The sequence below is a fragment of the Octopus bimaculoides genome, chromosome 16, assembly GCF_046866305.1.
Source record: "Octopus bimaculoides isolate indiv1 chromosome 16, ASM4686630v1, whole genome shotgun sequence".
In the NCBI taxonomy this organism is placed as follows: Eukaryota; Metazoa; Mollusca; class Cephalopoda; order Octopoda; family Octopodidae; genus Octopus; species Octopus bimaculoides.
This window is the reverse complement of record NC_142943.1, coordinates 9,843,443-9,865,344: the sequence shown is the minus strand read 5'-3', so window position 1 is coordinate 9,865,344 and position 21,902 is coordinate 9,843,443. Positions and strand designations below refer to the sequence as shown.

Sequence of the window (21,902 nt, the reverse complement as noted above, 5' to 3'; positions counted from 1 at the left end):
AAATGGTGCATCTCATGTGCCACCCGCACAAGAACCAGTCCAGGGGCACTGGCAACGATCTTACTTGGCTTGCCGGGTCTTCTCACGCACAGCCCATTTCCAAAGGTCTCGGTCCGTAGTCATCGCCTCGGTGAGGCCCAATGTACGAAGGTCTTGCCTCACCACCTCAGCCCAGGTCTTCCTGGGCCTACCTCTTCCACGGGTTCCCTCAACTGTTAGGGTGTGGCACTTTTTCACGCAGCTATCCTCCTCCATTCTCACCACATGTCCATACCAGCGCAATCGTCTCTCTTGCACGCCACAACTGATGCTTCTAATGTTCAGCTTTTCTCTCAAGATACTTACACTCTGACGGGTATTCACATTGACATTACACATCCAACGGAGCATACTGGCTTCATTCCTTGCGAGCTTACGTATGTCCTCAGCAGTTACAGCCCATGTTTCACTGCCATGTAGCATGGTTGTTCGTACGCATGCGTCATACAGTCTGCCTTTTACTCTGAGTGAGAGTCCCTTTGTCGCCAGCAGGGGTAAGAGCTCTCTAAACTTTGCCCAGGCTATTCTTATTCTAGCAGCTACACTTTCAGCGCACCCACCCCCACTACTAACTTGGTCGCCCAGATAGCGGAAGCTATCGACTACCTCTAGTTTTTCACCCTGGAATGAGATAGAAGTTGTTTCCTGTTTGTTTGCAGTCTTTATTGCACCTGAACATCTGCCACAAACAAAAACTAACTTGCTAGTTAACCTGCCTTTGATGTTGCTGCACCTCTTATGTGTCCATAGCTTGCACCGGGTACATCTTATAGAGTTACTACCTACTCCTTTTCTACATACTGAGCAGGGCCATCTACCTGAAGGGGTTTGTGTTTTATCTACCTTCCTACTTATTAGGATTTTGGTTTTAGCTAGGTTGACTCTAAGGCCCTTCAGTTCTAGACCTTGCTTCCACACCTGAAACTTCTCCTCTAGTTCTGATAGTGACTCCGCAATTAGGGCAAGGTCATCAGCATAGAGGAGCTCCCAGGGGCAACCTGTCTTGAACTCCTCTGTGATTGCCTGGAGGACTATGGTAAATAATAGGGGGCTGAGGACGGAACCTTGGTGGACCCCTACCTCTACCCGGAATTCATTGCTGTACTCATTTCCAACCCTCACCTTACTGGCCGCATCTCTGTACATGGCTCGCACAGCTCTCACTAGCCATTCTTCTATCCCAAGTTTCCTCATTGACCACCAGATAAGGGATTGGGGGACCCTGTCAAAGGCTTTCTCCATGTCAACGAAAGCCAGGTACAGAGGTTTATCCTTGGCTAGGTATTTCTCTTGCAACTGTCTCACTAGAAATAAGGCATCAGTAGTGCTTTTACCTGGCACGAACCCAAACTGCATCTCATCTAAATTGATTCGCTCCCTAATTAGTTGGGCTATGACCCTCTCTGTAACTTTCATAACCTGATCTAACAGCTTGATGCCTCTGTAATTATTTGTATCTAAAGCGTCCCCTTTACCTTTGTAGCAGTTGACTATGATGCTGCTACACCAGTCATAGGGTATGACTATATACTGTAGATAATGATGCAAAAAGAAAAAACAAAACCGCTTGGGCTTAATATACAAAATACATAATATACACATGTAAGTAGAGAGAAAAGAAAGAGTAAAAATATTCAAACGATGAATATTCATGAATGAATATATATTCCTCTATTGACAGCAAATTTACACAGACACCAAAGACAGGGGGAGAAGTTCGAATTATTTCAATGCTACTAAGTGCTGTATATTAAGCATCTCTCAATCCCATTTATTGACTCTATATACAATGAGCTACATTGCTGCATCAAACTACAAAATCTTCTTTGATATGGTTTTTATGGTTGGATAAAGATAAAGATGGTAGTGATGGGGGTGCCAAACAAACTCATTCCTTCTGATGTATATTTTCTTTTTTTTTCAGAAAACAATTGTATCCTATGAATTCAGTGAAATACTCTCAACCCGGCGTTACAATTCAGAAAATAACAGAAGCTTCCTGGACATGAAGTTGGGTAATTTGATGGCTCAGAAAATATCCAGGGTTGAAACAGACGAAGTAAGTAATTTCTTTTGTTTTATTAGGATACACAAATCTTTCTTCAGTTTTAAAATTTCTATGATTATTTTTTTCTTCCCATTTCTACTTTCTGACAATGAATTGTTTGTCACATTGAAAGTTGTATTTACTTTACAAGCCTACTGGTTCACTAAGCTGGAAGTTATCTCTACATCTGTGAATACATGACACGCTCAGAATGTGATACTAGTCTTTCACAAATTTAATTCTGAGTTGCTGGTGTTGGTATCCATTTTCATCTGGGTAGACTAAGGCAAAACAACATGAAGTGCCTTGCTTGCAAATACAGCATGCTACCTGGTCTAGTAATAAAACTTACAGCCTTACAATTGAGTACCTAATGCCTTCAGATCACACACAAAATGTGTTGAGAGTTGAAAACAAGGTAGAGGTGGCTGGGAAGCAAGCTTCTTACCACACAGCCAATGGTTCTGGGTTCAGTTGTACTGCATGGCACCTTACTATAGCCTTGGACCAACCAAAGCCTTGTGAGTCGATTTGGTTAAAGAAAACTGAAAAAAGCCCATATATATATATATATACATATCAATATATATCTATGTGTGTGTCTTTGTGTCTGTGTCCGCCCCCCCCCCCCATTACCACTTGAAAATCGGTGTTGGTGTGTTTACATCCCCATAACTTAGCAGTTCAGAAAAAGACTGATAAAGTTCCAAGGTAGTGCCCCATCCTGGCCGTAGTCTTATGACTAAAAACAAGTAAAAAAAAAAAAACATTCAACAAGATAAATCAAAGAAACGAGCCACTCTCAGCCCTAACCACAGTTGCAATGCATTGCAACTGCAGCCATGGAAGTAATTGTGTAGTCTGATCAGAAATACCAGCCATTTCTCATTCCCTAAATACAATAGGACTGCTGGTCAGTTTCCCCACTCAATAACAATAATGCAGCAGTCTAAGGGGTTCAAGTTGGGGGCCAAAAAGCTCACCTGTACCTTGTGTCATAATCTATCCTCTCCTGAATAGCTTCATTTAAAAGAATGCCCCCACACAGAGAGGGTTATTGTATTTTTCTTTCTATTTTCGTCAATGTTTTTTTTCATTGAAAGACAATTTGAGATTGTCCTAGTTCTAGAAATTATTCACAAAATATAGTAACAATAAGAATCATGTTTTATCATATCTTTTTTTTCTTTCTGTTGCAGTGCACAGCCATCTCAAACTTAATTGGCCAATATATGTCTGTAATAAACTTAAAGAAGAAGAGACAGGGTTCATTACAACCATCAGTTCCTTCCTGAAAGACAGCCGACATTTGCTACTGGACGTGTGTGTGTGTGTGTATATATGTATGTATATGCGTGTTTATATATTTGTATATATGTATCGATATATGTGTGAGTGTGTGTATTTTCATATCAGTATATATACGTGCACATATATATAAACGTATAAGTATATGTACACATGCTTGGCAGATGTCAAACGTAGATGATATATGTATAAGTAAATATATATATAAATATATAAGTGTGTATATATAGATACATACATATACGTATATATACATATACATATATAATCATATATATATATACATACATATATATACTTGTATGTATATATACTCATACGTATATATACTTATACATGTATATATACTTATAAGTATATGTGTGCGTATATATATGTATAAATATATACTTATACATATAGACATATATATACACATGTATATATACTAATGTGTGTATATACTTAGTGTATGCATGTATATAAACGTATATATACATGTACTTAGACATACGAATATACAGATAAGAACAAAGATATGTATATACGTACATACATCTACATACGTACGTATGTATATACATACATATATACGTACGTACATATATACGTACATGTACATACATACATACGAACATACAGACCCATGTACATATGCACTTACACTCACACATACATACGTACGTATGCACATAGGTACACATACATGTACGTATACACACACATATCTATACACATATATACATACATATGTATTAATATTTTATAAGCGATCATCATGCAAGGACTAAAGAAATTAGTCTAATGGAGCATATAAGCCCTGAACAGAAAAAAGTATTTTCCCACTTCATACTTGTCGTGAAATCAAATTGATGTGGGTTCACGTCCCATCATACAAGAACAGCTACTTTTTTTTCCGTTGTGAGCTTATATGCCCCATTATTAGACTGGTATCTTTAGTCATTGCATGGTAATTGCTTATAAGCTATAAGCTTATAAAATACTATTATTTACTGAACTGTAAAAATCGATGCCGCTTAACATAAAAAGAAAACATATATACATACATATATATATATAAGAAATGAGGGCAGGGAATCGTCAATTAATAATAGAATTAACAATTAACAATTTTGCCAAGTAGTTCAGTATGAAATAAACCTTTATCGGTAAGACCATTTATCATCATAAATATAAGGGATTAGCAATTGAGTTGCTTCTCCAACATACTGAAAATTCACTGCTGTTTCTGAATTTTCAGTATGTTGGAGAAGCAACTCAATTGCTAATCCCTTATATTTATGATATATATATATATATATATATGCATCTGAGAAAATTTTAAATTAATCATCACTACTTAATAGAAGAGTTTCCTGTCTTTGATATATTGTTGTGAAAAGAGCCATCCCACCCTCAAACACATTCCAAAGAAATGAATGACAGAACAAAATTTTTTCCCTGTTTTTTCACTCAATATTTTCATATATAAAATTTATTTATTAATAATAACAACATCTCTATTTGCAGATGTTGAATGTAAGTTGGTGTAGGGGAAAAGAAAATTTATAGTAAAGAAATTTAATGATTAGCATTATAAACATACTAAAAGAAATTGTAATATTTTCATATTTGACAAAAAAAAAAAATGCTGTGATTTCATGTTGCATAATGAAACTAATATTATACAATGAAACAATGTTTATTGATTATATTTAACAACAATATCATTGCTAACACAAAATTCTTATGGTTACAATTAATTAAAAGAAAAAAGACATTTCTAGAAGTAATATTAATATGTAGTAGACATTTAAACAGACAAGTACGACCAATTATTCCAAGGGGCTAAAATGGGTGGGAGAAATAATTATTTAATCATATCATACTTTATATATAAAAGTACACTTGGTGCAAAGAATATTCCATGACTGCTCTATGTAACGGACTGCTTTAGTAAAAAAAAAAAAAGGAAAAAAATCATCACAGAAAGGTTAATTGTGGAATTTACAGGTAATGCAATGGATAATTCACTTTTAATTTCCACAACTGTTTTTTTTTTTTATATATATATATATAGATCTTTCTACATCTTTTAACAGAAAATGTCCATCTCATGAAAGAGTAAATGATATCACACATACATGCATACATCATACAATGATGAATGAGCTTAATATAAGGAAAAACTAATTTTATAAGTGTCTTCTTTTTCCTCTTTCAAAAATATGTATCTGAATTTTACATATAAGTATGTTTGTTTTTATGCTGAGTAGTACTTTTTGTAGAATACATATTAAACCTTTTACAAAAAGAACAGTGACAGTGACTTCAAAGTTTCAGCGAGCTAACTTTCAGCAGTCTGTCCAAAGTCACTGTTACTACTCTTCTTGTAAAAGTATAATTAATGTGTGTGTAAACATAATCGACCACATCTATTTAACATATATGCTTTGTGTATTTGGTGGTAGGTTGCAATTTGTTGTTGTAAATACATTAAGCATATACGTTAAGTATATATGGTCGATAATGTTTATTACCTTAGTGCTGCTTCTATTTCATATTTGCGGTGGGCACATTTCTTTGACAAGAAAGAGCAACAAAATAACACAAATAGGTATGGACTTAAATCTACGAAAAATCTACCACCAATCATGGAATTAGAACCTTTCGAAAAGGACCTCTTCACACTTGTTAGATTAAATTTCGTAAAATCAGTAACACACTCCAGAAAACTATGAATGACAATATTAAAAATATTAGGAATTCAGATAAAATTTCCATGAAGTCCGACAAGACAAAAACCTTATACACAGTAGGAAAAAACCTTCACAACAGACTACTTTCAAATAGTATTACAGATACAAATAAAAAAAAAACAAATGGTAACTTATACAAAATGGTGAATATCGAAGCAAGAAGTCAACCCTTTAAGGGTAATAAAGACCATTAGTAAAGCCAATGGTGCTGAAATAAATAACAAAACTAAATGCAACTGTAAAGACCAAAGTTGCTGTCCTTTAGAAGGAAATTGTCTGGTGAAAGGAATTGTATATAGGACCAAAGTCCAAATGGATAACACACGTGCATGTAAGATATACACAGGTGCCATGAAAAGTTCCTTCAAATATATATATATATATATATATATATATATATATATATATATATATATATATATAAATAATTGTTAAACAGGACGTCAAACATTAAGGTAAGGCAAACATCTCAAGTCATATACAATATTACTACAGGATGAAATTCAAAATATTACAGCTGTTTCTGTGATATCCCCGAGTATGGGATATTCTGTCATCAGAGATAAATTTGGAAAAAATATAGAAAATGAGAATGATGTATATCAATAAGATGACAATGTAGAGGAAGGGAGTAAAAGAATAAGGAGATGGAGAGAAAGAAGAGAAAAGAAGCATAGAAGTTCATAGTTCAACTTTCTGAAGTTATAGAAACCAAAGTATGAGTCCTTAGGTGCAATCCTGCAGAGATCCATGTGGGATAAAGTCCTGATATAGTAGACATCCCAAGAAAAATTGAAGTATGAACTTTTATGCTTCTTTTTTCTTCTTTCTTTCCATCTTATTCTTTTACTCCCTTCCTCTATGCTGTCATCTTATTGATATATACCATTCTCATTTTCCATATTTTTTCCCCAATTTGTCTCTGATGATGGAATATCCCATACTCAGGGATATCCCAGAAACAGCCTTCATGTTTGACATCCTGTTTAACAATTATATATCCACTGCATCGGAAATCTGCAATGGCTCCATAACTACAATCTCGGTTATAACCTTGGAACCCCAGTAATCCATTACAGCACTTACCTAGCACACCTAATCATTTAAATCACCATACTTTGTGTATGTGTGTATGTATATATATATATATATATATATATATATATATCCTTCATGTCACATACTATTTAACTGTAGTCCTTTAGTAAGATCTGCTGGAGATATTTTTACAATAACAATTAATTAAAAGATAAACACGATATGTGTTATTTTGTATCTTCAAAGCTAGTATTCTTTGAATTAAATAAATGTTATACTGCAGAACCATTCTCACTATGATATGGATGCAGTTTGAAAATAGTAACCAAAAGTCAATCTTATGAAAGAATAACACTTTTGGGGTTTTTTTGTTGTTTTATTTTTTTCGCTATTAAAATTACATTTATGGTCTAAAATAAGGGACAGAAAATTTTCAACACATAAATAAAACTGGTCTGGTCTGGTACCACATTCTTTCCCCCCACAAAGACCATAATGTAAATTTTCTACAGTTTGAAGACCTCGAAGCTGTATTCCTAACATTCTGTAGTATTAATGAGTAAATGAGTATTATGGTTAGGTTAATTCACAGAAAAAGAAAGAAAAAAACCCAAGATGTTTATGAAAAAAAAAAAAAGAAAGCGTAGAAGATATACGGGTTGTTGTCATTGTGTGTTTGATTTGAAGGTCCATGCTCAACTCATTTTTTGGGACCCATTGCTTTTACTGTTATTTTATATATTTATTTGCTCTCAACACAAGGTTTTTTTTTTTTATTTTCAATTGTGGAAACCACTTTTTGCTAAACAAAATCATAAAAGAAAAAATGTGATCTGACTTCTAATTATCAGCCATTTGATACATTAAAGCTATTGATAATTTGTTAGTGAAACACATGTACCAAAAATATTCCTGTCAATTCTATCCCCACGCCTCAAAAAAAAAAATATGTCCTTTCTATTGAACAAAAATAAAATTAATATATATTTTATATTCACTGAAAGATTATTTTTACCATGTCCAAATACTAAGCATATTTTTGCACAATATATTTCTACATTAATGTATATTTTCAGTGTACTTCAACTCAACTATATTTGTACAGTTAACATTTTACATCAATAAATAATATAAAACTACAGTGTTTAATTTTATTTTTTTAATTAAGATTCTTAAAATTCCAATGTTTTAAATCAAAGCTTATTAGTTACTATGGTGGACAACACTACCTATCTGTCTTTCACATACACATGCATTTTCTCTCTCTCTCAGTGCATTTCTCTCACAATTTTTTCTCCTTCCTTCTTACCCCCTAAATATAGGTTGTAATGGGGGCTTACTCCACTTTTTCCCTCCTACATGAATGTTGTGACAGACAGACAGGCAGATGGAGATCAGCTTCTCTTTTATAATATAAGATCAAAAACACAGAGAAGTTTTTTTAAAACATTGTATCGCTAGAGGGGACCAGTAGAGTAAAATAGAAATGACAGGGGTCCATAGGTAAAAACAATGGTTGATAACCACTGACTCACATTAACATATAATTAGTAAATATAAAAGAAATATAATATCTACTTAAAAGTTTCAATTAATGTTTTTATTTTTGTAAAACTATCATTTTAACAACACAAATGTATCCAAAACTGCAGAGAGAAACTAATAGGTTTCGGTTTCTAGTGCACTTAGTCATGTTGGTATATATTAAGGTAGTAGTTAAATTTTCATTCTACACCCATTCATTGTTCAAGTCTAGTAAGTTCTGGAGTGGAATAACCATTGTCAATTAGCATCCATGCTTTACAGAGCCTCATTAAGTTAATTGCAGTCTCAAACTAAACTTGATGACATCATATTGATACAATTGATGTTAGGTTTATATTTCAAGTTAAAGTGAGATCAGGAATCAAGAGAAAAATGAAAGCTCCCTGGTGACATGGAAGCCAGACAGTCTGTTTGGTGAAAGTGGGTGGGATTGTAGTTGTTTCTTCATTGAGCAAGTTTATGTTCAAATGATCATTCAAACCACAATGATCCCATATTTTTTCATGCTTACTGTAACTAGGGCTACATTATCAATGTGTTATTCATTTCCCTTTTAAGATGAGAAAGGTGTGATTGAGAGGAGATTTTGGTTTATTGTGAGGACGGTGAAGTTGTTTGGTTGCAACTAAGCCTTGATCGAGTAGACTAATGAGCAAAGGCATTCGAAGCATGACAATCCTACCGTTTTTTTTTTCAGACAGTATGTCTAGGACCACAGCTATATAGCGTCTCTAAAACAAGAACCGCCTCTCCTGCCCCTTCCACTTCTTGCATACTTTAACATAAAGCTTCAGGTTTCATTGTCTTGTGAGTTGCATGGAAACCTCACTGGTGCCAGTGACACTAAAATAAATAAATAAATAAATAAATAAATAAATATATATATATATATATATATATATATATATATATATATATAATTTCGTTACAGAGCAAATAATTCACAAAAAAATAATTTGCTAAGATACCATTGATTCTGTTATTATCTAGTATCTTTGCAAATTATTTTTTTGTGAATTGTTTTTTTCTTGTGATTTATTTGCTCTGTATTGAAACTATTTTCACACTGATGGCTGCCATGATTTTGGTGCAAAACGAGTCAGTTGCAGTGCAGACTTCAACGCGATGGGTTGAGAGTCTCTATCATGGTAACACATGTTCATGAAGCTGAGGTTATTTTTGCCAGTGTAGAAACTGGTCCACGTGAGTTTAAATACTTAATGTACATTGGAAGATTGTCTTAGCCCATTTGCCTTCAGACGTTTGATCTCTGTAGTTATTATCAGTGTATTTTGGCAATTTAAATAAGAGTTTTGACTTATTTCTATCAGGTAGACATACTTGATATGTCCTTTGATTAATTTTATATATATATATATATATATATATATATATATATATATAGGAAAATGAAGAATAAGGCAGAATGCTAAATTGGAAGCATGTTTTAATAAAGATTTCTAACCGGCTTTCATTGCGAAGCAAATTTTCAAGAAGGAGAATGAAAATGTTTTTAGTTGGAGTTATGAACTCTTTTTCAACACACTTCCTGTTTTGACCCCCTTACACACACTTCCTTTTTGACACCACACTTCCTGCTTAACACAAACTTTTAACCCTTTTTTAAACCTAACACAACTCTCAATTCTCATGCATCCTTATATTTCCAACCATTATATACATGAACTACTATTGAACTTCAAAAGCTCAAAGACAATATAATGTATTGGTATAGTTATTTTTTTATATATTATTTTTTTTATATATTATTTTCTTCATTTTGTACTTCTTTGTAAAAAACATTTTCATTCTCCTTCTTGAAAATTTGCTTCGCAATGAAAGCCGGTTAGAAATCTTTATTAAAACATGCTTCCAATTTAGCATTCTGCCTTATTCTTCATTTTCCTATTATTTCTCCACGTACGGTTAACACAACCCCACTATTTACTGACATCATCATCATCATCATCATCGTTTAACGTCCGCTTTCCATGCTAGCATGGGTTGGACGATTTGACTGAGGACTGGTGAAACCGGATGGCAACACCAGGCTCCAGTCTGATTTGGCAGAGTTTCTACAGCTGGATGCCCTTCCTAACGCCAACCACTCAGAGAGTGTAGTGGGTGCTTTTACGTGTCACCTGCACGAAAACGGCCACGCTCGAAATGGTGTCTTTTATGTGCCACCCGCACAAGCCAGTCCAGGGGCACTGGCAACGATCTCGCTCGAAAATCCTACAGGAGCCAGTCAGGCGGTACTGGCAACGGCCACGCTCAAAATGGTGCATCTCATGTGCCACCCGCACAAGAACCAGTCCAGGGGCACTGGCAACGATCTTACTTGGCTTGCCGGGTCTTCTCACGCACAGCCCATTTCCAAAGGTCTCGGTCCGTAGTCATCGCCTCGGTGAGGCCCAATGTACGAAGGTCTTGCCTCACCACCTCAGCCCAGGTCTTCCTGGGCCTACCTCTTCCACGGGTTCCCTCAACTGTTAGGGTGTGGCACTTTTTCACGCAGCTATCCTCCTCCATTCTCACCACATGTCCATACCAGCGCAATCGTCTCTCTTGCACGCCACAACTGATGCTTCTAATGTTCAGCTTTTCTCTCAAGATACTTACACTCTGACGGGTATTCACATTGACATTACACATCCAACGGAGCATACTGGCTTCATTCCTTGCGAGCTTACGTATGTCCTCAGCAGTTACAGCCCATGTTTCACTGCCATGTAGCATGGTTGTTCGTACGCATGCGTCATACAGTCTGCCTTTTACTCTGAGTGAGAGTCCCTTTGTCGCCAGCAGGGGTAAGAGCTCTCTAAACTTTGCCCAGGCTATTCTTATTCTAGCAGCTACACTTTCAGCGCACCCACCCCCACTACTAACTTGGTCGCCCAGATAGCGGAAGCTATCGACTACCTCTAGTTTTTCACCCTGGAATGAGATAGAAGTTGTTTCCTGTTTGTTTGCAGTCTTTATTGCACCTGAACATCTGCCACAAACAAAAACTAACTTGCTAGTTAACCTGCCTTTGATGTTGCTGCACCTCTTATGTGTCCATAGCTTGCACCGGGTACATCTTATAGAGTTACTACCTACTCCTTTTCTACATACTGAGCAGGGCCATCTACCTGAAGGGGTTTGTGTTTTATCTACCTTCCTACTTATTAGGATTTTGGTTTTAGCTAGGTTGACTCTAAGGCCCTTCAATTCTAGACCTTGCTTCCACACCTGAAACTTCTCCTCTAGTTCTGATAGTGACTCCGCAATTAGGGCAAGGTCATCAGCATAGAGGAGCTCCCAGGGGCAACCTGTCTTGAACTCCTCTGTGATTGCCTGGAGGACTATGGTAAATAATAGGGGGCTGAGGACGGAACCTTGGTGGACCCCTACCTCTACCCGGAATTCATTGCTGTACTCATTTCCAACCCTCACCTTACTGGCCGCATCTCTGTACATGGCTCGCACAGCTCTCACTAGCCATTCTTCTATCCCAAGTTTCCTCATTGACCACCAGATAAGGGATCGGGGGACCCTGTCAAAGGCTTTCTCCATGTCAACGAAAGCCAGGTACAGAGGTTTATCCTTGGCTAGGTATTTCTCTTGCAACTGTCTCACTAGAAATAAGGCATCAGTAGTGCTTTTACCTGGCACGAACCCAAACTGCATCTCATCTAAATTGATTCGCTCCCTAATTAGTTGGGCTATGACCCTCTCTGTAACTTTCATAACCTGATCTAACAGCTTGATGCCTCTGTAATTATTTGTATCTAAAGCGTCCCCTTTACCTTTGTAGCAGTTGACTATGATGCTGCTACACCAGTCATAGGGTATGACTCCTTCGTGTATCACCTGGTTCGTAATACGGGTGACTAGGCTATAGCCAACACTGCCAGATATTTTGAGCATCTCTGCAGTGATTCCTGATGGGCCGGGGGCTTTCCCGGTCTTCATACTCTTAATTGCTTTATCTACCCTGGTACTATCAACTCGGATAGCTGGTCCCTCTATTGGGTCGACATAAGGCAGGCTCTCTTTCTCCCATTCATTCTCTTTATTAAGCAATCTATCGTAGTGGCATCTCCAGACCTCTTTCTTTGCATCCTCATTTAATGCAAGCGTACCATCATCCATGCGAACACATTTCTCTCCTACAACATCACTATTCTCTCTCCTACACTGTCTTGCAACCCGAAATACCTCGAGTCTTTGGTCCTCACGGCGCAGAACATTGGCAAATCTTTCCTTATCTGCTTCCCCTCTGGCTAAATAAACCTGTCGCCTAGCCTCCCTTCTGGCACATTGGTACAATTCCCTGCTACCACCGTTCTTCCAGTCCTTCCAAGCTTGTTTCTTTTGTCTAATAGCCCTGTCTACCTCCTTGTTCCACCACCACGTTACTCTGGGTTGGGAGGGGACCTTACACCACCCACAAATCTGGTCGGTGGCTTTCAACAGGTTGTCCCGCAGAAATCTCCAATTGTCTTCCACGTTGTATGATGCTATATATATATATATATATATATATATATATATATATATATATACATGTTGTTAAACAGTTGGCATTAATCCATAAAAACCATACCAAAGCAGATACTGGAACTTGATGCAGTCCTTGGATCCATCACTATCCAACCCATGCCAGCATAGAACATGGGTGTTAAATGAGGATGAATACAATATGATCTAAGGAAGATTAGGCTGCTATTTCTAGCACATCAGGCAACTACATACAAGATCCATTTTGTAATTATGCAGAAACAGTGGAAGAGATGAAAGAGAAATAATACAGAGGTAAACCAGAGATCGAAGGTAATGTTTTTAAGGGACTTTTGGCAATGAATGAAAGTTTTGGAAGAAAATTTTACTTGTTAACTTGAGTGAAAAAGAAATTAAATTATTTTTACCAGGCATGGTTGTGTGCTAAGAAGCTTACTTCCCAACCACATGATTCTGAGCTGAGTCCCACTGCATGGCACAGTGGGCAAGTGTCTTCTACTACAGCCTCAGGCTGACTTGTGAGTGGATTTGGTAAATAGAAACTGGTAATGAGTTCAAGCCTTATGAAATACTAAAAATTAGTATTTACTTTAGAATTAAAATATCTTGGGTTTTAAGAATGAAAGAGAAATATCAGCTTCAACAAGGTAAGGGTGACCTTTAGTTGGGAGTAGTTCCAACTAAAATATGTGGACAGAACTGTAACCTTCCTCTACAGACGAATGGAATATGTATTTTGATAGAGATGAATGTTGCTAAGTATCATTATCATCAGAGGAGTATGTGGAAGGAAACTTTGTTGATAAAATGATAGTTTTAACTTTCTAAAGTCACTTGAGGTCTGTTGTTGGAAATTAATATTACGAGTTTATGCACAGAATAAAGTGTTTATAACAGAAAGGAAAGAATTAAAAATATTTACATCCGTTTTTCATGTCAACATGGAAAGTGAACATAAATGAGGGTATCAGTGCATTTCCTTTCAAAATATTTCAACTTTGCTCCACCCTGATTATTTCCACCCATTTTTATATTATGCAAGGTAACCATGTATCTCCTCTGCAGCAAGAATTCTTTTCCTACCCGTTCCTTCATACTTTACCCTCTCAATACCTAGCCTTGTGTGGTAAGAAGCTTGCTTCCCAACCACATGGTTCTGGGCTCAGTTCCACCTTGGGCAAGTGTCTTCTACTACAGTGGAAGAGACTGATAGAATAAGTACCAGCTTTAAAGAAAGAAAAGTACTGGGTGGCAGAGGAAGGGATGATTCATTCAGTTAAAATCCTCCATGGCTGCAGGCTAATGACTGAAACAAGCAAGAGATGAAATCTAATTCTTGAAGACATTTTTAACTATTTCTGGATCTGCTCGATTTACCAACACTGTTCAATATGAATAGACACACACACACACACACACACACACAAGACATAAGTCAATAGACAGTCTATATAATAAATCACTTAACCTACTAGAAATGATAGTCAAATCTCCATCCTATCATACTCTACTGTATTGGACAAGTACACACTAAAAGTGCTCTAGATTCACTGTGCTTGGTGGTGGTGGAACAGGATGGTCATTGCTGGTCTGCTTGATCAGGGCCCATATTGGGCTAAGGGACATATAAAATTTATTTGGAAAGAGATTGTGGTGGGGAGGTTGTTTTGTTTACAATGATTTAAATTTTGCCATTGAACAAACACATGAAAATGTCCTTTAACTAAGCATAAGACCTTCCATATTAAGACGAGCAAAGTCGATCCTGCTCCAGGCTGAAGATCTCAGTCACATGTTACAGGTAGAAGAAGGGAAGAGAATTAGGTCTGGAATCGAACCTGTAGAACTAAACTCTACTCAATAGAAGTTTACCACAGCTCTAGAGCCATTGATTATACATACATACATCCAAACATTTTTATGTGCCGTTATAGGAAGTCAGTATTCTTTTATCTACACACACAGACACACACACCCACATATATACACAAATATATATCTACATGTGTACACACACACATACATGTATACACACACACACACGTATACATTTCTACATGTGTACACACACACATACATATACACATACATATATTTACATGTGCATGCAGACACATATACACATATTTATACATACACATATATACCTACATATACATATATATACACCTACATATACACACATACGCATACCTACACATACACACACATACACACACACATATATACATACTTACATATACACACACACACATATATATACTTACATATACACACACATACATATACACACACATATATATATATATACTTATATATACACATGTATACAATGACCACATACATGACTGAATCAATATTGTAATTATCTCTTCTGCTTCAATGACACGTCTCTCCCTTATGCTCATTAACTTCCAAATGCTCCCAGCAATCAACCAATTATCAGTAAAACTAAATGGAATTGAGTCTGCTTTAGTTCTTCAAATGTAAACCATTCTCTTTTTGAGCTGACATTTCTTCCAAGAAATATTTTTGTACAGTTTTTTGTTTTTTATTGACTGCTAGAATCTTAAATCCTCAAAAATGCTTAAAATACAATTTTCAATCTTAAAACAGTTTTTATAGAAATAACTTTATATAAATGTTAGTGTTAAAATATTTTCCGTTATAAAATTAATTAAAAAACAGGCATGGCTCTGTGGTAAGAAGTAACTTGCTCCCCAACCACATGGTTCCAGGTTCAGTCCCACTACATAGCATCTTGGGCCAACCAAAGCATTGTGAGTGAATTTGGTAGACGGAAACTGAAAGAAACCACTCATATACATGTGTGTGTGGGGGGGGGGGGTATGTGTCAGTCCCCACCGGTGTTGGTGTGTTTACATCCCTATAACTTAACAGCTTGATAAAAAAGACTGGTAGAAAAAGTAAAAGGCTTTCAAAAAAGATAATTACCAGGGTTGATTCATTCTCTTAATCTTTTACTTGTTTCAGTCATTTGACAGTGGCCATGCTGGGGCACTGCCTTTAGTCAAACAAGTCGACCCCAGGTCTTATTCTTTGTAAGCTTAGCACTTATTTTAATGGTGTCTTTTGCCAAACTGCTAAGTTACAGGAATGTAAACACACCAACACTGGTGTCAAGCAATGGTGGGAGGGACAAACACAGACTCACAAATACACACACACCACACATATATATATGATGAGCTTCTTTCAATATCTTACCAAATTTTATTCTAAAAGCCTATATACACACAGTATTAATTAATTTTGGAGTCCCACTTAAGGAAAATTGGAAATATGTAATGTGATGACAGGGAGAGTAGTTATGTTAATGTGAATAAATCTAATACAGTGAACATCAAACCCTCTGATAAACATGTCTGTGTTTAATTCAGAGTTAGTGCATCTAAGATCCATTTAGGTGGGCTTGGATTTATCCAAATAAAATACACCATCCACCTTTATCATACTAAGCATTCAGTGGGCCAGCTGAACAAGCAACCTGAATATATCAATGTCAGGTTGTCCATAAGAGTGTCTCACAGATCAGTTCTTGTTTAGCTCCAGAAATGTCCACAAAGCATATATATCTCTAATGATCTCAACAGTTGCAAGAAGACAGCTGCACAATCTTGGTTTTGTCAGATGCTTTTAGTCAGAATCGCTCATAAAATGCATGTTTAAAGTCCTTAGCCTAAGACTACATTCTCTAAAGTGTTCTTTTTTTGTAAGAATGATAGATTTGGTTGCTATTCCTAGCATGGCAACAGGTAAAACAGCATCACTCTCTTTAGCTCTCATTCCACACTGGAGTTATTAAAAATAGAATGGTCATCTAGATACTTCTTCAGTCACAGTGGTTCCTGTTCTTCAAAACTGGAAATGAAAAGCACACCAGTAATATAAGAGGGCTGGTGTCTAAAGACCTGAACAGTCGCAGTTGAATAATTTCCTTTATGTAATGCTTATCTATTAATACTTATCCAAGAAAACATAGTAGACTCGACAGAGCCACAACAGAGATTTAACTCTCAGTGGTTTGTACATAATTCAACATTGACTTAGTGAATTATAAGAATTGCCAGAGCATCAGATAAAATGCCCAGTGGTGTTTAGTTATGGGAATTTAGCATTCAGAGTTCCTATTGTACTGAGATCAACTTTGCTTTTCATTCTTCCAGGGTCAATGAAATAAAGTATGATTTGAGAACCAGGGCTAATTTCGATTTGTATAAGGCTGGTGCCATGTAAAAAGCACTTGTGCCAGTGGCACATGATACCACTGGTACTGGTGCCATGTAATAGCATGATACAACGTAAAAAGCACCTGGTACACCCCGTAAAGTGGTTGGCATTAGGAATGGTATCCAGCCATTGAGATTATGCCAAATCAGACAATTGGAGCCTGGTGCAGCTCTCCAACTGGCCAGTTCCCATCAAACTGTTAAATCCACATCAACATGGAAAACAGATGTTAAATGATGATGATGATGATTCTAAATGTGAATGTATGAGAATCCCCTTATATTACAAGTGTTTCTGAAAAATCTTTCCATAATGTGGAAGCCTAACACAAAACTTATTTTTCCTATTGACGTCCTTTTTATGCGGAGGATGGCTATAGATATAAAAGAGAGAAAAGGACATTCATCCTGTCAAACTGGTGCAATTCATAAATTAATTAAAGAAGGTAAAAATGCCAGAGTGAAAACTGATAATAAAAGATAACAACTGAGTGAATAATAATGGGCACTGCTAGAGTCTGTTGATATTCAGTGCTGGGAAATATAATTAGCTTTGTACAAGTTTGAGAAGTCAGCAAGAACACTGGAACTTCTGGCTCCAACAAAATTAAATTCCTTGTGGAAGAATGTCAAAAGAGCAATCTTCTGACTAATAAAATATATCAGAAATGTAGAAATATATATTTCTTAATGAAAATGAAATGAAAAACCACATACATTAGACGAAAACACAATTATATAAATAACATATAAAAGTTGAAGATGGGTGTATTTAGAATAATTTCCTTTTGACATTTCAGACATATTAAGATGTTTTGTTGATAGGTGCCATCAACAGAGATACTTCTTTTTGTCTTCTCCCTCATGAAAAAAATAAAAGGAGAATGTTTGATGTAAAGCTTACATTTACTAATGTTCCCAACAGAAAAATAATCATCTTTCCTTTCAGACATGAGCCTAAAAGTTATCTTATATACAATGGCCTAAACAAATTATAAAATTCTTAATCATTTGTCTAAACACAGCCTACTTTGTTTATAGAGACTTTCAACAAAATTGAGAGCCAGTCTCTCATGTTTCAGTCTCAACTCTAGAACTGTATCAAAAAGAATATAACGAAAGATTTATTAGTTTCATTGAAATACATTGGAGGATTTGAAGCTATCAAAATATCTTAAACATATTAATATCTTGCCGTCTTCATTTCAGATATTGCTAATAATAGTTTCAAATTTTGGCACAAGGCCACTAATGTTAAGGAGTGTGGTTAGTTGATTACATCAACCCCAGTGCTCGACTGGTATTCATTCTTTCAGCCTGAAGGAATGAAACTGAAGGACCTTGATGACATTTGAACTCAGAACACAAAGAGCAGGAAGAATTTTGTCTGATGCAATAAGGATTCTGGCCAATAATAAAAGTTAAATTCTGGCACAAAGCCAGCAAATTTAATGGGTACGGGTAAGATGATTAAATTGATACTTATTTAATCAATCCCAAAAGGATGAAAGGCATAGTCAACCCTGGAAGGTTTTTAACTCAGAATAATAATAATAATAATAATTATTATTATTATAATCCTTTCTACTGGACACTAGGCCTAAAATTTGGTGGAAGGGGACTAATGAATTACATCAACCCCAGTTTTTTTACTGGTACTTAATTTATAGACCCCCAAAAGGATGAAAGGTAAAGTCAACCACAGTGGAATTTGAACTCTGAACGTAAAGCCAGATAAAATGCCGCTAAGCATTTTGCCCGGCATGCTAATGATTCTGCTGGCTCTGCTACAAGGCTGAGAAATTCAGGGGGAAGGGGATAGTCGATTTTAAGGACCCCAGTGCTCAGCTGGTACTTGCTTTATCGACCCCGAGCGTCGCATAGCACACCAGTGTGCCGCGGTATAGCGATTGCATAGCACTGGTCTAGACATCTCTCTCTCTATGCCCGTGTCTCACTATCATCTCTCTCTGTCACTCTCTCTCTCTCTCTCTTTCTCTCCCTCTCTGTCTAGCTCAATTTAGAGAAGGAAGACATGGAAACTGACAGCCTTTCAGATTCAGAGAAATTCTAAGTGACACTTCTGACTGGCTGTGTAGTAAGTAGTTTGCTTACCAGCCACATGGTTCCGGGTTCACTCCCACTGCATGGTACCTTAGGCAACTGTCTTCTATTATAGCCTTGGGCTGACCAATGCCTTGTGAGTGGATTTAGTAGATGGAAATTGAACGAAGCCCATCATATAAATATATATGTATATGTTTGTGTGTGTGTTTGTTCCCCCCGACTCTTGCTTGACAACCGATGTTGGTGTGTCTATGTCCCCATAACTTAGTGGTTTGGCAAAAGAGACCAACAACATAAGTACTAAGCTTACAAAGAATAAGTCCTAGGGTCAATTTGTTCAACTAAAAGATGGTGCTCTAGCATGGCCACAGTCAAATGACTGAAACAAGTAGAAGAGTAAAAGAATATGGTGAAAGAAATAGAGACTTATAGCAGAGAGGAAACCTGACTTTCTGAACGACACCCTGTTGCAGGCCACAGACCAAGTCTGTGGCTGGGGGAAGGCTCAACCAGATGTAGGGTGATGTACAGGTAGCATAGTACTGCAGATACAGACATAGACTAAAAGACAGGCTTGAAAAGATTGGCAGGAAATGGGCTGCAAAGTAAAATATCAGCTTGTGAGAAGAGGAAGAAAGACATCAGGAGGCAGGAAGTAGTTTGCACATGTTCTGCAACATGAGAATCACAAATGTGAAGCGGTTCAGATTGTTAAGCAGTGTGAGAAAGTAGATATATATCATGAGAATATGTTATGGAATGATAATGGCACACTTGCTCACATTCATGCCAAAAAGAAAGCAGTATGACACTGTTACTATGAGAGATTCTTGAATATAGAGAATGCATGGGAAAGAGAGACTACTCGTAGTAGAGTCTACCATTCAAGTTGACATCATTATGTGCCATAGAGAAATTAAAGATATGATCGTAAGGAATGTGCCTGGTCGTCCAAGAGTTACTGATGAGGTGCTTTAAAGTTTGGTGGAGTAGAGTAATGGCAAATCACCCTCACAATCAATCAAGTAGTGCAGGAAAGCGTGATACTCTGTGGCTGACATAGCAATATCATCAACTACTACAACAAAATGATATGCACTGGAGAGAAAGCAAATTAGGCGTTTCAAAGATGAGGCAGAACGCGCTCTTAGAATAGCTCTTCTCGCAAAGTGGATTAACCTGCTAAGCAGAGGATTCCAAAGTAGCAAACAAAAACAAGACAGGAAAAAATAAACAGTGAAAAACAACGCTAAGGGCCGCTAATCCGAACGAGAGGAGATACTGAACGCTGTGAAGTGACGAACTTGAGTGGAGAGAGATAGCAGTTCGTCTTGCCTTTATGCTGGCCGAAGGAAGAAAGGAAGAGGTGACCACAGGTCACATGTGATCAACAAGGAGTGGTAGAGAGAGGAAAAGGGAGGAAGTTGAACAAAGGTGAACGACAAGAGACAGGGAGACAGAGTAAGAGAGAGATATGTATAGCAGTGAAGTGGGGAAGCAAGGACAACAGAAGCAAGCAGAACGAGAGGGGGAGATAGGTAAGAAGAAAGATATGTATATGTATCCCTGTAAAAGTGAAAAGAAAGTACATCTTGGTGGCATTTGAACTCAGAATGTAAAGCTGGAAGAAATGCTGTTAAGCAACTTGTCTAGCATGCTAACAATTCTACCAGCTTGCCCCCTCAATAGTAATTATAATGATAGTAATCCTTTATAGGCCCAACATATGAAATTTTGTTACATGCTGGCATAGGTTAGACAATTTGACACAATCTGATGTGTCCAAACACTGCATCATGCTCTAGTGTCTGATTCCTACAGCTGATTATCCTTCCAAATACCAACCACTTTAATGTACTGTGTGCTTTTTTTTTTGTGTTACAACCACTAGGGGAGAAGCAAACTGGTAACTTCAATGCTGTTGGTGGCACAAATATATGTGTGTGCGTGTGTGAATCTTTTGCTTTGTTTTTTAACTTGCTTCAGTCATCAGACTGTGGCCATGCTGGAGCACTGACTTCAAGAATTTGTTTTTTTTTAGTTGAATGAATCAACTCCAGTACTTATTTTTTTGTTAATCCTGGTACTTATTCTATGGGTCTCTTTTTGCTAAACCACTAAGTTACAGGGACATAAACACATCAACACCGGTTGTCAAGCAATATTAGCGACAGACAAAGACACACATACATAGATAAATACATAGATACATACATATATGTGACAGGCTTCTTTCAGTTTCCATGAGCCAAATCCACCAAGGCTACAAGAGACGCTTGTCGAAGATGCCACACAGTGGGACCAAACCTAGAACCATGTAGTTGTGAAGCAAGCTTCTTACCACACAGCCACACATGCACCTAT

At 36.7% G+C, this 21,902-nt stretch overlaps 1 protein-coding gene across 5 annotated transcripts in view; it reads left to right on the top strand.

Moving 5' to 3' along the window:
- Positions 1–3,429, top strand: part of LOC106881175 (unconventional myosin-XV) — a 329,895-nt gene extending 326,466 nt beyond the window's left edge. For all 5 annotated transcript variants that reach the window (XM_089364116.1, XM_052973941.2, XM_052973940.2 and 2 more), the window contains 2 exons: positions 1,964–2,098; positions 3,286–3,429. In XM_089364116.1, the coding sequence (XP_089220242.1) occupies positions 1,964–2,098; positions 3,286–3,381 (231 nt within the window). In that variant the 3' untranslated portion in view covers positions 3,382–3,429. The remainder of the gene's footprint in view (positions 1–1,963; positions 2,099–3,285) is intronic.
- Positions 3,430–21,902: the final 18,473 nt, after the last annotated feature.